This window comes from Leuciscus leuciscus, assembly GCF_965113295.1.
Source record: "Leuciscus leuciscus genome assembly, chromosome: 18".
Classification (NCBI taxonomy): domain Eukaryota; kingdom Metazoa; phylum Chordata; class Actinopteri; order Cypriniformes; family Leuciscidae; genus Leuciscus; species Leuciscus leuciscus.
The window spans coordinates 25,309,806-25,324,056 of NC_138742.1; the positions used below are offsets into that span (position 1 = coordinate 25,309,806).

General features: G+C 38.0%; 1 protein-coding gene across 2 annotated transcripts in view; it reads right to left on the bottom strand.

The window, feature by feature from the left end:
• The window catches only part of znf512b (zinc finger protein 512B), a 69,646-nt gene that overhangs the window by 24,782 nt on the left and 30,613 nt on the right, over positions 1 to 14,251 (bottom strand). For both annotated transcript variants that reach the window (XM_082145073.1, XM_082145072.1), the window contains exons 3-9: positions 9,216 to 9,295; positions 8,705 to 8,833; positions 7,451 to 7,635; positions 6,988 to 7,214; positions 4,959 to 5,030; positions 2,696 to 2,830; positions 2,376 to 2,503 (exon numbers count right to left, since the gene is read on the bottom strand). In XM_082145073.1, coding sequence (XP_082001199.1) covers positions 2,376 to 2,503; positions 2,696 to 2,830; positions 4,959 to 5,030; positions 6,988 to 7,214; positions 7,451 to 7,635; positions 8,705 to 8,833; positions 9,216 to 9,295 — 956 coding nt within the window. The remainder of the gene's footprint in view (positions 1 to 2,375; positions 2,504 to 2,695; positions 2,831 to 4,958; positions 5,031 to 6,987; positions 7,215 to 7,450; positions 7,636 to 8,704; positions 8,834 to 9,215; positions 9,296 to 14,251) is intronic.

Genomic DNA, 14,251 nt, shown 5'->3' on the forward strand with positions numbered 1-14,251 from the left:
AAACTCCATTGGGATGACACTGGGTTGGGATCCCACTGGTTGGGATGCCCAAACCAACACAAACTCCACCTTTAACCCTTAAATGCATCAATATTTCACCAAAGATTATTACATATTTGGGTCTTTAGTGACCCGGATCTATATCTAACACAGATGGCTCTCTAACTGCCGAAATAGTATAAATCTCGCCTGATATTTTACAATTACAAAAATGTTAACTATACTAAAGAATAAAATCATATTTTGTTAACTTTTGGAGCTTGGAAGGGTTCAGTTTGAGATGTTTTATACCATCATCACTTTCCTCATCAGAGCTAATTTCCCAATACATTCAGCATCTGGCTCATATTCGCCATCTCAAACATATTCTCAAATCTATCATTTTTGACGTCTTCAAAATCAATATTTTGATCGCTGACAGCTTCTTCACCAGATCCACCATCAAGTGACAGTGACACTAAGGCCGTTTTCAGACCTGTAGATCGTTTGCCTTGTTCTGAAAAAGGGACTTAATTTGTTACAATGTTGCGTTTTCTTCTTCTTGTTCAGTTCAACTTCATAAGCCAACATTTAAAAGCGTACCAAAATGTTTTTCTGTAAGTCACATGTGAGTAAAGCTGTCCTCTTATAGGTCAGAGTTTCCTCTGAGTCATCCATCAAGATGAATGAAAAAAATTCACTCCAGAAGCTTATTGTGGCTTTATCTGTGGCTTTATCTTTAGCAGGTTCCGAAACAAACGTTCCAAACAAACCAGGTGTGAAAACGCCCTGATATTTGATTGTGTTCAGTACTTGCTCTACAGTAAATCACTGAGTCATTTCAAGCTTTGCTGATGATTCTTGCAATTCTTTTGTTTTCTGCCTGTGGTAACTATGAGTGAAACATCACTTCATCATTGTGTATCAGACATTATCACCTTGAGGAATAAAAGTGAATTGCAGTCATAAGAGATTCAATTATTGTTGTGCAGAAAAAATATACTTACACTATTACATAACTCGGGTCGCTAGCGACCCAATATAAAACATTAATTAGAAAACAGTATAATAGATTGAATAGATTGAATAGATGAATAGATTGAGGAATACTAAGAAGGTTGATGTCTAACTTTCAAAAATGAATGAGGGGGAGGGTAGTAAATGGCGTTCCGGTTCGCTAAAGACCCGAGGTCTGCGTTTTAAGTGTTAAAGGAGACATATCATGCTTTTAAATTGTTCCTTTTTACATATAAATCATACATTTGTAGTCTATATAAAGCGGAACTGCAATGCTTGGGTCTGAATTCCTCATTATTATAGCTCCACAGGCCCCTTTTCTACCCCTTTTCTAATGTGCTTCTGAAAGCAACTCGTTTTGGTGCGGTCTCTTTAAATAATATTGAGACACTTCATACCCCGCCCCCTCTCCAGGTTACAGAGGCGACACTCGGTTCAACTCCACCCCGTTCGGCCATTTTTGTAGTCTGGTAGCAGAGATAGGATTATCTAGCGCACAGAAACTTTTATACACACGTTATTAACAAAATGTCAACAACGGAAGACTTGTCCAGCCAGCCTTACATGTTCGAGCCAGAGCCGGAGCGAGATGAAAATGAAGACGACGAACCTGCAGAACAACGTCTTCATATGGATGTATCGCAATGGTGTGTACTGTATTTACACATGAAACTTTGGTCTTCCGACCTTTTACCACCGTGTCGATTTATTTTGATTAATATGTCCGAGGGAGAGAGAGCAAGACAGCGTCTAGTTTGGAGACGGTGATGTCTTGTTTACACTTTCGCCTGGCTCTGAAGAGAGAGAGTGAGCGCGCGCGCGACCGGGTCTCTCTCTCTGCTCGTTCTTTCAGTTAAACATGCGCCCTGTCACAAGCGCGGCAGTTCATCTAAATTAGACGGTGTAATGAAGCGTGTGGGTTACTACATCCAACAACCGAACATTTTAACTTACCCTCTCGTAACTTCTGCATCCTTTAGCTTGGACTACAAAATTGCAGCGAGAAATAATAATGGCGGATTGCTCGAAGTGTTGGGCCGGAAGTCAATGTCCTTATTTGGCAGTTCCGCTGCAAATACTGTGACGTGATAGTTCAAAAAACGTCATAGATAACAGAAAAATCTGAACCGGTTGAAAAATATGACCAAAACAGAATATAAAGATATCAACGAAGCACCTGAAGAGAATAATTTCATCTTTTCTGTACTTCTAAACACTCCAAATATACAACAAAATGCATTTAAGGGCTAAAAAAGTGCATTTAGCATGATATGTCCCCTTTAAACTAATTGTTCCATACGGAATGTTGAGAGTAATTTGTCAAATGTTGTGTCTAAGGCTACGCTTGTGTTGTCCAGGTGTCCAGAGTGAGTCCTTACCTTCTGACAGATCTCCATGTGCTTCTTAAGACCGGGGACGGTCTTGCGAGTGACAACAGAGCAGGTGGGACAGACCACTTCCCCTCTCTCAGAGATGGTGTTCTGCCACTGGGCTTCAGCAGGGGGAACTGAGACAGAGACATAAAGATAAAACACATTTAAGATCACAATAATGTAAGCTACACTACAGTTCAATGGTTTAGGGTCAGTAAGATTAAAAATACAGTGAAAACAGTAATATTGTGAAAATGTTATTGTTTTATATTTATTGTAATTTTGCTTTATACGAGTTATTTTGCACTGCAGAGAGAGAGAGAGACCTGAACTGATAGCAGCAGGTTCTTTTCTGGAGTGAGCTTGAACCGACTGCTTTCTCTGTGACTCCTCGGTGAACAGAGTCCCTTCCGCCCTCTTCATCCGACCTGCTTTTAACTTCTCCTCCACCTTATTCATTCCTGTACAGCACATTACAAATTACATTCAGGGAAAGCAGAGACCTCACAAGTCACAAAAAAGAACACAAAAAAGAACAAGGAACAAATGAAACTCTCAAATTCTCCTGGTGGTCAAAGAGCCTTGTTGACTTGTGGTGCAATGTTTCTTGCACATGTACCATTATAACTTTAACAGGAAATGAAACACTTCTAGAATAGACCTTATAGACCCCCTATTAGCACCAACAGGGGTAATTATTATCAAAGAGTATAAGGTTGATAATTATAAACACACAGCAGTAAAAAATACCACTAAAATATCAAGGAGTATTTATTGAATGGAGGCCTGGACTAAATTCTGAAAGTCAATGTCTGACAGATTTACTTCAGATTTAACAAACCTCTGACAACAAACGCCACAGTGAGGCAGTCAGTCATGAAAAGAAGAGGTCATGGCAATCTAAAATGTCACTTAAGAGACACTTCCTGTACTTTACATCCCTTAATGTAAGAGTTTGGCTTCTCTGAAGAAAGACAGCTCAGGCAAAAATGCAGGAGAGACTAAAATAAAATAATAAATGCCCCTTTTTGTATAAAAATGTGCCTTACTGTAAAGTGTTTAAGGCCTAGAAGAGTTACTAATATCACATAAAATATGAGCTTAGAACCTGAAAAACACAATTACGTTTAAATCCATGGTGAATTTCAACGTTTTTGAGTCTGAAGATGGACTGGTTCAATACCAAAACCCTTAAAAATTGAGAAAGATTCTCTGCAAGGCGTTTCATTGAGCATCAAGCAAGGTCTGATTTAAACATCTATCATGAATGTACAGTCCCACTGGGCCTTGTGGTACAGCTGCACCTCTGGGCTCAGTGGGCCCCAAGATGCAGCTCCGCATCTAGGCTTAGTAGGTCTTGTGGTGCAGCTCCACCTCTGGGCTCAGTGTGCCCCAAGATGCAGCTCCACCTCTAGGCTTAGTAGGTCTTGTGGTGCAGCTCCACCTCTGGGCTCAGTGTGCCCCAAGATGCAGCTCCGCATCTAGGCTTAGTAGGTCTTGTGGTGCAGCTCCACCTCTGGGCTCAGTGTGCCCCAAGATGCAGCTCCACCTCTAGGCTTAGTAGGTCTTGTGGTGCAGCTCCACTTCTGGGCTAAGTAAGTGTGTTTAGTAATACTGTTATAAAATTAACAGATGTTTTTCTTGTTGACGTTGATTGATTTGTTTGGTTTTAACTGCCATACTTGTTCACTGACTGATTCAGTTTTATATTTTTATGGCTACAAAAATGTGCCCTCATAAATCGCTCTCAAAATCAAATCCTGAGGGCAAATATTGGCCCTTAATAAAAAAATGTTATTTACAGGCTGTAGGAACAGATGTAGGAAGAGGGTGTATGTGTGTGTGTGTGTGTCAGGTTTTAGTAACTTACCGTGGAGGTTCATAAAGGGACAAAATAATCTTTTTCACATATAAAATGCCAAAAAGTAAAGGATTAAAGTTAGTCTATAGCAGTGTTGGGTAAGTTGCTCTAAAAAAGTTATAAATTACTGGCAACAAATTACATCTTCAACAATGTAATTATATTACTTTACTAATTACTCTCTCTCTAAAAAGTATTGCATTATTTATTACTAATTACTTTCTAAATCCCATATCAACCTCGACCAGATGAACAATACAAGGACAGACATGAAACTGCTCTTTTAATTCTTTTAAAATAAATAATATAAAATTGCATAAATTATTCTTAAACTGACCATAGTATTTAAAGGGAGAAGGTTACATTAAAAATATACATTTTAACATTAGACGTTAAATTCGATTGCTTTAAACCACTATTGTTTTAAATAGAATTGTTCTATCGTCTATGCAATTACATCAGAAGTAACTGTAATTAAATCACAGAAATAGTACAGTAATTAATTACTTAGCAATGCATTACACCCAATATAGTAATAATAATTAGCTTTAAGAATCCAGAATTCAGACTTTAAGAACAACAGAATTTATTGGAGGTCCCTACCATTATATAAAAACGTGTGTGTGTGTGTGTGCGTGTGCATGTGTGTGCATGTGCGTGTGCGTGTGTGTGTGTGTGTGCGTGTGCGTGCATGTGTGTTCATGTGCGTGTGCGTGTGCGTGTGTTACCTTTCAAACCGAATGTTCCTGAAATAGACGGCTGTTCCCCGGTGAACTTCTTTGGAGTTTTCTGCTTCCTCCCTGGCTCAAATGGAGAAGAACAACAACAAGAGGTCAAACATCTCAATAACATGGCGAAGAGTAACATTCATGGTTGCTCTATGACAAAATGCAGTGCTGAACATTTATGAGCAACTGTTGTAAGTTACAGTCTCATTAATGATGCTCAAACTTCAGTGCACCAGAGGCGAATGAGCACCTGCTGTTCCACATGCTGTGGTTCCTCCCGTGGAGAACCTCACACAGCTTCATGAACCAGTGATGGGAGTAGAGAACGGATATCCATTTCTGTGTGTTAGCATAGCCTTTGATTGTCAACTTATGTAGCACAAACACAGCTGCTCTAGTACTTTTTTCTTGACGTTTCAGACAGATGCACACACACTGTCCTCGCCCCCGGCTCTGGCATGGAACAACAAACGAAGGGATCGTGTACCCAAACAAAGGCCATAAATAGCGGACTCGCAGCATGAGCCACGTCGCCGTCTCGACACACAGCGTCTCTGCCAGGCAGAGACAGAGACAGCAGCGCCACCAGGTACCAGAGAGACTTAATGGCCAGCAGCCCTCGGATCTCACACAGAGCACTTACACACTGCTGCTTAAAGGGCCAGGCCACCATTTCCTAATGATGTAGGGCATTCTGGGACGTGTTCATGAGACCTGTTATAGAGAACTGTTCAAACCCTGGAAATTGCAGTACAGATTGAAGTACTGGGAGCCTCATCTTTTTGAGTGGAACTACTTTTCTGGATGGTGGACTTTCTGGTTATGTATTACCAACAAGTTGTATTGCTCAGAGTGAAACTGAATTTGCGAGGGAAATTAAAATGTCATTGCTCATACAAATGCACACATATTCACTGCCAGCTACACAAAAAGTTATAAAAATAAATAAATAAATAAAAATGTATTTAAATGTTTAATTTGATATTTACATGATTTTATATTATACATTTTAAATGCATAATTTTTTACATTTATTATTTAAAATCTATTTTTAAATTATTTTAGAAACATTATTCATTATACATTTCTACACTTTTTGGTAAAGAACTTAAAGAATGTAAAATTTTTGCCCACATTGGCAACAACACAAATAATCATAATTTTTTAATGAAAAATGAAAAATTTTATATTTTCATTTTTATTTAATATAATTGTAATTATATATATATATATATATAAAAAATTATTATATACATATGCACAGTATAAAGTGTTATTTTTGTAAAGACCTTAAAGAATGTAAGTTTTATGCCCACATTTTCTCTTGTAACAATTTAATTTAAATTTATAATTTTGCATTCACATTTATCATTTTAAATTTATATTTTTTTCATTCAACAACACAAAAAATTATGAATGAAGAAAATGTAAAATTTTATTTACATTTATAATTTCATATTCACATTTATAATTTGAAATGTATATTTTTTTCATTTATTTAATATTTAATTTTACACATACAGTATGATGTTTCTTTTTATGTTAAGTCATTATCACAAACATCACAAAATGAATTTCGACAACTTGTCACTAGTTCATTAAAATTATAAAAGTATGTCTGTTTTCTAATTAATGTTTTGTAAAAACTGTATAGGGTCGCTAACGACCTGAGTTATGTAATAATGTAAGTATTATTTTCCGCTCAACAATAACAGAATCGCTGATGACTCAATAACTGCAAAAGTTGAAAAGATAGAAAAGCAGAATTCATATCCATAAGTCACAGAAAAACAAATGTTTACGTTTACAAGGCAAAAATATGCTTGTACATGATGCAACCGGCCCAAAACTCTCTCACACTGGCCTTAACTAAGATTCTTATAGTTATTGGTACTGAACAATTACCACATTCATATTTTATGGTATTACATGTGGTACTCCAAAGAATATCATGACATTCCCATGTCCATGGACAGGTGTCTGGGGTGCTTTCATGCACATCATGAATCTTAGTGTGTAGCAATCTTACTGTGCTTCATTCTCTCCGGGTCCTCCTCAGGGAAGGGTGGGGGCAGACTGTCCTCCTCGCTCTCACTGTCCCCGGTATCTAAAGACGTCCCCTGCTGCTGGGAGCTGTGCCGCTGTCTCCTGTCCGGCCTCTGGGGGGCGCATTCCCCATTCTGTAAGAGCTGCGACACCTCCTGGGTCTTCTTCACCTTGAAAAATACGGGTGATGGAGGGCTGTTCTCCATGGGCCTGAGAGGGAGCACAGGGAACACAGGCTATTAAAATCAATCCGCAGAGGACTGGTACCATAGTAACACATGAGGACTTCATCTGGAGCTTAATGATGGCAGTGTGGAAAACAAGTCATGTCCTGAAGCCATTTTTGCTGTGTCAAATATTCAAAAAAGCTCATTCAAATTTGCTGCAGAAATGATTCATGCGCAATTAAAAGTGGCAAGATGGAAAAGGGTATTGAGCTTTCAGACCTTTTTTTGGCATTCCCCTTCACAGGGCTTTTCTGCTGTTTGGGTTCGGACTTGGGATCGGATCTGGTCTCCAATGTGACTCTTTCTGGATGATTCCACAGCTTGTGCTTCTGAAGACGCACCTTGGTGGCAAATACAGCCTCACAGTACGGGCATCTGTGACTCAGCTTCTCTGCTATGGTCGCCTGAACGAGAGAGAGGGACACACACACACACACACACACACACAAAAAGTAAGTTCAAGTGCTAAAGGTCTCGGGTCTTTCCAAAGTTTTTAAAGTTACTAAAGTAGGTATTGGTCAAGATGGTTGACTAGTTAACCTGTCATTGACAAGTGAGGTCAAGTTTGACTTTTATGTTTTTTATATTAATTATATTATGTTATAATTGTATATACACAGTATATATTATATATTATATATATATATATATATATAATTGTTTATTTTATGTTTTTATTATACTTTATATATGCATTGAATTGATCAAAAGTGACAGTAAAGACATTTATGATGTTACAAAAGATTTCTATTGCAAATAAATGCTGTTCTTTAACTTTCTATTCTTTAAATAATCATGTAAATATATATATATATATATATATATATATATATATATCACAGTTTTCACGAAAATATTAAGCAGCACAATTGTCTTCAACCATGATGATGATAATAAATGTCTCTTGAGCTTTGAATGTGACACTGAAGACTGGAGTAATCGAAAGCTGGAAAATTCAGCTTTGATCACAGGAATAAAGTACATTTTAAAATATTTTAAAATAGCAACCACTTATTTTAAATTGAAAACTTATTTAATAATATTACTGTTTTTTACTTTATTTTCGAGCTTATGAAGGTCATATAAACGGTGAGCAAAATAATCTTACAGACCATGAAATATAGTGATGCTCCTGTATATATATTTTAGGTGTGATATATTTCTAATATATTTGTAAATGGGATCAATTTAAAGACTCCTCACAATGTTTTTGAAAGGTTTTAGTGTGCTGTGCTTAGCATGCTTAAACCCTCAAAGAAGTTTTGTCTCTAAATTCATCAAGTTTGCCAAATTCAAAACAATTAACTTTACCTAAAACAAGCCTAAAATAAGGGCTTCTTATGACTGACTGACCAGTTGAGTAGCCGTTCAAACAACTAATCGTTTTTTAAATAAAACTATTAATGAATGAGAGTTGGTAGCATACATTGGTTTTGCAGTGTAAGAATGTGTACTTTGGATTTTAGTTCTTACCCCTTGGCATCGCTGATAGTGATATTTAAGTCCGTAAATACTGGGGAATTCCAACCAGCAGCCTGAGCTTGGACATTTCACCCTGGAACGACTCTTAAACTCCTCTTTCCACTGAACCATCATATGGGCCTACGTCCGTGAAAAACACACACACACACACACACACACACACACACACACACACACACACACACACACACACACACACACACACACACACACACACACACACACACACACACACACACACACACACACACACACACACACACACACACACACACACACACACACACACACACACACACACACACAGGCATTAGAAACTATTAGCAATCAATTCACATACACACAGCCCTCTGTGAGATGTTCTTCCTCCAAATACAACAGTTGGAAATAGTTTGGAAAGTCCCTTTACTCCATGACACAAAAAAACCACCCAAAATCCCAATCTGGCGTAGCTTCATTCCTTCGTCAACAGCCAAAATGGATATTTCACAGCTTTACTCACAGGAATAATGCGCAGCTCCTGCACCTCCACACGAGGACGCCCTTTCTTCTTGCTCTCTGATTTCTCATTGTAGGAGGAACCTGAGAAAATATGAACATGAAAGAACATTCCCAATTAAACAATGTTATTTACATAATGTGATGTCATTTGCATGTGATTTCATAGCATATTGTATGGACTTGTGATAAATTGTAGCAATATATATATATATACTGTATGCTTTTATCCATATCCATAACTTTTTATATGCATTATATGCTATTATTACTTGCTGTTAACTTTATTAGATTAGCATTAACCATCATTAAATGACTTTTGTCAAGATTTTAGAAATACTGCATTTCTACAACAGCCATCGAATAAAATTCCTATATGCATGGAGAAAATAATGGAAAGAAAAGATATTTAAAAAACGTATAAACCTGTTTTTCTTTTAAATATCATGCACTGAAAAATAAGACCAGGAAAGTGATGCAAGTCAATGATTTCATGGTAGTTTCTATGGAATTCCAATCTTATCCTCTCCTCCTTAAAACACCTTGATTTGATCAAAGAAGAACCATTAACCTTACTTCAGATTAATGATTGGCTTAGAAACTCCCTTCAACACCAGTCAACATGGCAGCTCTCCATATGTTCCAGACGTTAGTGAGGCTGAACGAACATTTAGAGACACAGTCAATTGCAGATGCACTGTGCGTACAAATTAGTGCCATTGCTTATTTCATGCGAGTCCCAGGAGAACAGAAGATGATAGCATGTGTTGGCTTTCTGGTTGGTGGAGGTCACAGAAGGTTGCTGTAAACCCATACTAGCGGTGGCAAGGTCAAAACATTGAGCAAACGGCAGATAATTACACACTAATTCTCCATAGAGGCCCGCTAGCTTATGGCTGCTAAGCAACTATATAATAAGGACACTTACAAAGTGGCTTCAGACAAATTGTCTGCAGTGTGTGTGTGTGTGTGTGAGTGTGTGTAAATTAGAGTTATAAAGGCCTTTCACAGACTAGAGTAAATCAGCCATTAATCAACCATTTCTTTGACACGGCACTAGGAGGACACACTCCTTGAGTTAAAGGGATGGGTCACCTAAAAAGGAAAATTCTCTCATTCAGTCAACCTCATGTCATTACAAAACCCATATGCTGTTATCAGTAGAACACAAGAGGATTTTTATTAAAAAGAATTTTCACACAACTTGTGTCTATACAATGACAGATCAAGCTTCAAATCAAGATGTTTATCAAGCTAAAAACACACACACAGATACATATACATATACATATATATATATATATATATATATATATATTGTTGGATAAAGATATATATATATTCAAGTTTGGGGGAACTATTCCTTTAAGCACACACACACACACACACACACACACACACACACACACACACACACACACACACACACACACACACACACACACACTCTCTCTTTTCTGCTAAATTCTCTCTCTCTCTCTCTCTGGGTATATGGAGGGCAGACTCTTTCACTTGCACACTCCTCTCGTTCACAATTATCCGTGTCCTCCATCACAGCGGCCCTGCGACTCTCCACAGAAGTGTGTGGGAGGGGTACAGAACGCTGGGAGAGTGAAGAGGAGGGGGAGGAAGGGCGGGTCTGAGACCAGACAACGCGCTAATTAAATGTCACAAGTCCTGCTATCTGCCCCTTTTCACATCTGAGCTGTAGAAGCGGCTGATTTGCTCTTTTTCCTCTTCTCCTCACAGATGACCCTGTTAACCAGGGTAGCTACAGGGGGGCTGAGGCTGCTGACCAAGGCTACTACATCAAATCTTAATTGACCTATTTGTTTTGTTTATAAATGTCCCTGCTCCTCTCCTGCAGAATGAAAATGACTTAAACTTGTATATACATATATATACAGTGATGAGCCAAAACATTATGACCGGTCAAAGGTGAAACAAATATCGTTGATCATCTCCTAACATGGCCACATATTAAGGTCTGGGTAGATTAGATGGTAAGCAAACAATCAGTTCTCATAATCAACGGATGCAGGAGAAATGGGCAGGAATAAAGATCTGAGCGACATTGACAAAGAGCCAAATTGTTATGGCAAGCCGACCGTGTCAGAGTGTCTCTGAAACGGCAAGTCTTGTGTGTTTCTCCTTGTCAGCAGTGGTGAGAGTTTACCAACAGTGATCCTGAGGAGAGACAAACCACAAACCAGCGACAGGGTGTTGGGCGGCCAATGCCACATAACTTAATTTGTTCAATTACGCATGAAGTTTATTTACTTAATAATTTTAAAGCAACATGTTTGCTCACTTTTTTAAGTTAAGTCAACTGATCACTTGTTTTAGCGTATGATAACAGTCTTTACTATGCTGCAGATGACATAACACTGGTCGTCTTCACAGGATGGGATATTCACAGCCTAGAAACAGGGCCGAGAAACATAACTCATCTAAGTATAACAGTGATTATCACAGTTTTTTCAGTATGCCATCCACTTATAAGAGAAAGCTGCATTAACAGGAGGACATCAACCTCCAGCTTAACTCAGGTAAGTATCCGCAGGTTAAATAGGTCACAGATACTGGCACACACACAGCAGAAAGCATAACTCAGGAGAGTATTCACAGGTAGATTCCATGACAGTCTTTGCAACACGACATCAAAACTAACTAAGGGCAGTATCAACAGGTCACTTTTATAGTCCTTGTTGAACGATATTAAACATAACTCAGGGCTGAATTCTCAGGTAAATCCATGAACCGTTTTTGCAGGATAACACCAAACATAACTATTCATAATGTCTTTCAATCAGTCAGATTGCATCTCTGGTAAGTACACGAATAATTAAAGGGATAGTTCACTTTGAAATTAATTTTTGGTATGTTTTAGCTTACCTCAAGGGCATCCAAGATGTAGGTGTCTTTTTTTACGCAGTAGTTTCAATTTTGATATTTTTAGGTCAAACCGTTCTTGTCTGTCAGTCATATAATGCAGGTCGATGGTCACTGTCTCAAAGAGCAAGCACAGAGTCCAAATTAAACAATTCCCCATCGTAAGTACACATTCATGGCCCAAGACACGAAACGAGCGGTTTGTGTGAGAAAACGAACAGTATTTATATCGTTTTTACCTCTTATACACAGCCATGTCCAAGTGATCTGATCTGACGTGTACGCAGACTGGTGCATAGATATATACACTAGATGTCGCCTTAAAGACATTCGTTCCAATGAACTGCCGTTAGACAAGGCGACATCTAGTGTGTATATATCTATGCACCAGTCTGCGTACACGTCAGATCAGATCACTTGGACATGGCAGTGTATAAGAGGTAAAAACGATATAAATACTGTTCGTTTTCTCACACAAACCGCTCGTTTCGTGTCTTAGGCCATGAATGTGTACTTACGATGGGGAATTGTTTAATTTGGACGACGGGGAATTGTTTTAATTTGGACTCTGTGCATGCTCTTTGAGGTGGTGACCATAGACCTGCATTATGACTGACAGACAAGAACGGTTTGACCTAAAAATATCAAAATTGAAACTACTGCGGAAAAAAAGACACCTACATCTTGGATGCCCTTGACCTTCAGCATTTATTTTACACGGCTGTTTTCAACATTGATAATAATCAGAAATGTTTCTTGAGCATCAAATCAGCATATTAGAATGATTTCAGATTTCTGAAGGATTGTGACACTGAAGACTGGAGTAATGATGCTGAAAATTCAGCTTTTATCACAGGAATAAATTACAGTTTACAATATATAACAATAGAAAACAGAAATAATATTTCATAATATTACTGATTTTATTGTATTTTTTATCAAATAAATGCAGCCTTGGTGAGCATAAGAGACTTCTTTCAATATCATCTTACCATCCCCAAACTTGTGGTTAATGGGAGGCTTATGTTAAACTAAATGCCACACTAAAATGCCACATAGGTGGTTTGTGAATAAAATAAAGGGTTTTGCGCTTAAATGCTGTGACTGTGTATTGAATTCACCACTTTTCTTTGTAAATGTTGGGTTCTCAAAAGCTGCTTTAAAAGGGACAAGGTGAATTAGATTCATACTATTATTTGACCTAAAAAGATCATGTTACAAAGGTTCCTGGGGCTTCTCTTCTGAGGTATCCCAGTTAGTTTTGTGGTTATAGTAGTGTTGGATAAAGGATTAAACATAATCTTTGATCACACCCGGAGGAGGGCCAGGAAAGTCAATAGCAAAATTATATGCTGTTTAAAAGAATGTTTGGGAAGCTTAAAGGAAGAGCCATGCTTGGGCTAGAGGCTATTGTGGGTGGATTTGAAAGCACACTATTTATGATAACGAGAATTAGAGAGATCTGTTCAGGCTGAATTAGGCTAAAGCACACATACGACATTTGCCTGGTAGATAAGCACTGTATTAAGTGTGTGTGTGTCTGTGTGTGCGTCTAGTATTCCCCACGTTATGGGGACCAAAAAACATTTTATTTTGGTCCCAATGAGGAAAAATCATACGAATCATAAATCAAACAAGTGATGTTTTTGGGCATTTTTCTGTGATGGGTAGGTTTATGGGATATAATATATAGTTTGTACAGTACAAAAAAACATTATGTCTATGGAAAGTCCCCATAAAACAGTGTGTGTGTGTGTGTGTGTGTGTGTGTGTGTGTGTGTGTGTGTGTGTGTGTGTGTGTGTGTGTGTGTGTGTGTGTGTGTGTGTGTGTGTGTGTGTGTGTGTGTGTGTGTGTACAGTACTTAAGAGATAAGAGGTATGAACGCAAACAAACACATTACAATGGCATGGGTTTAGTTTAGTTGAGAAGATTTTGTCCGTCATTATGACACTTCTGCTGATGAGGAAATGAGGTATGAATTTTAATTTCTGTCTTCAAATATACAGGTCCTTTAGATAAAGAGCATAATTAAAAAATGTTGCTCTCGGGAAAGACATGTTTTGTGTTGCTATGGGAATGAGAGCTACTTGTCTTATTATCTGTCAGGCCGCTTCCAGTGTGGATGTACTCACACACATTACTACCAA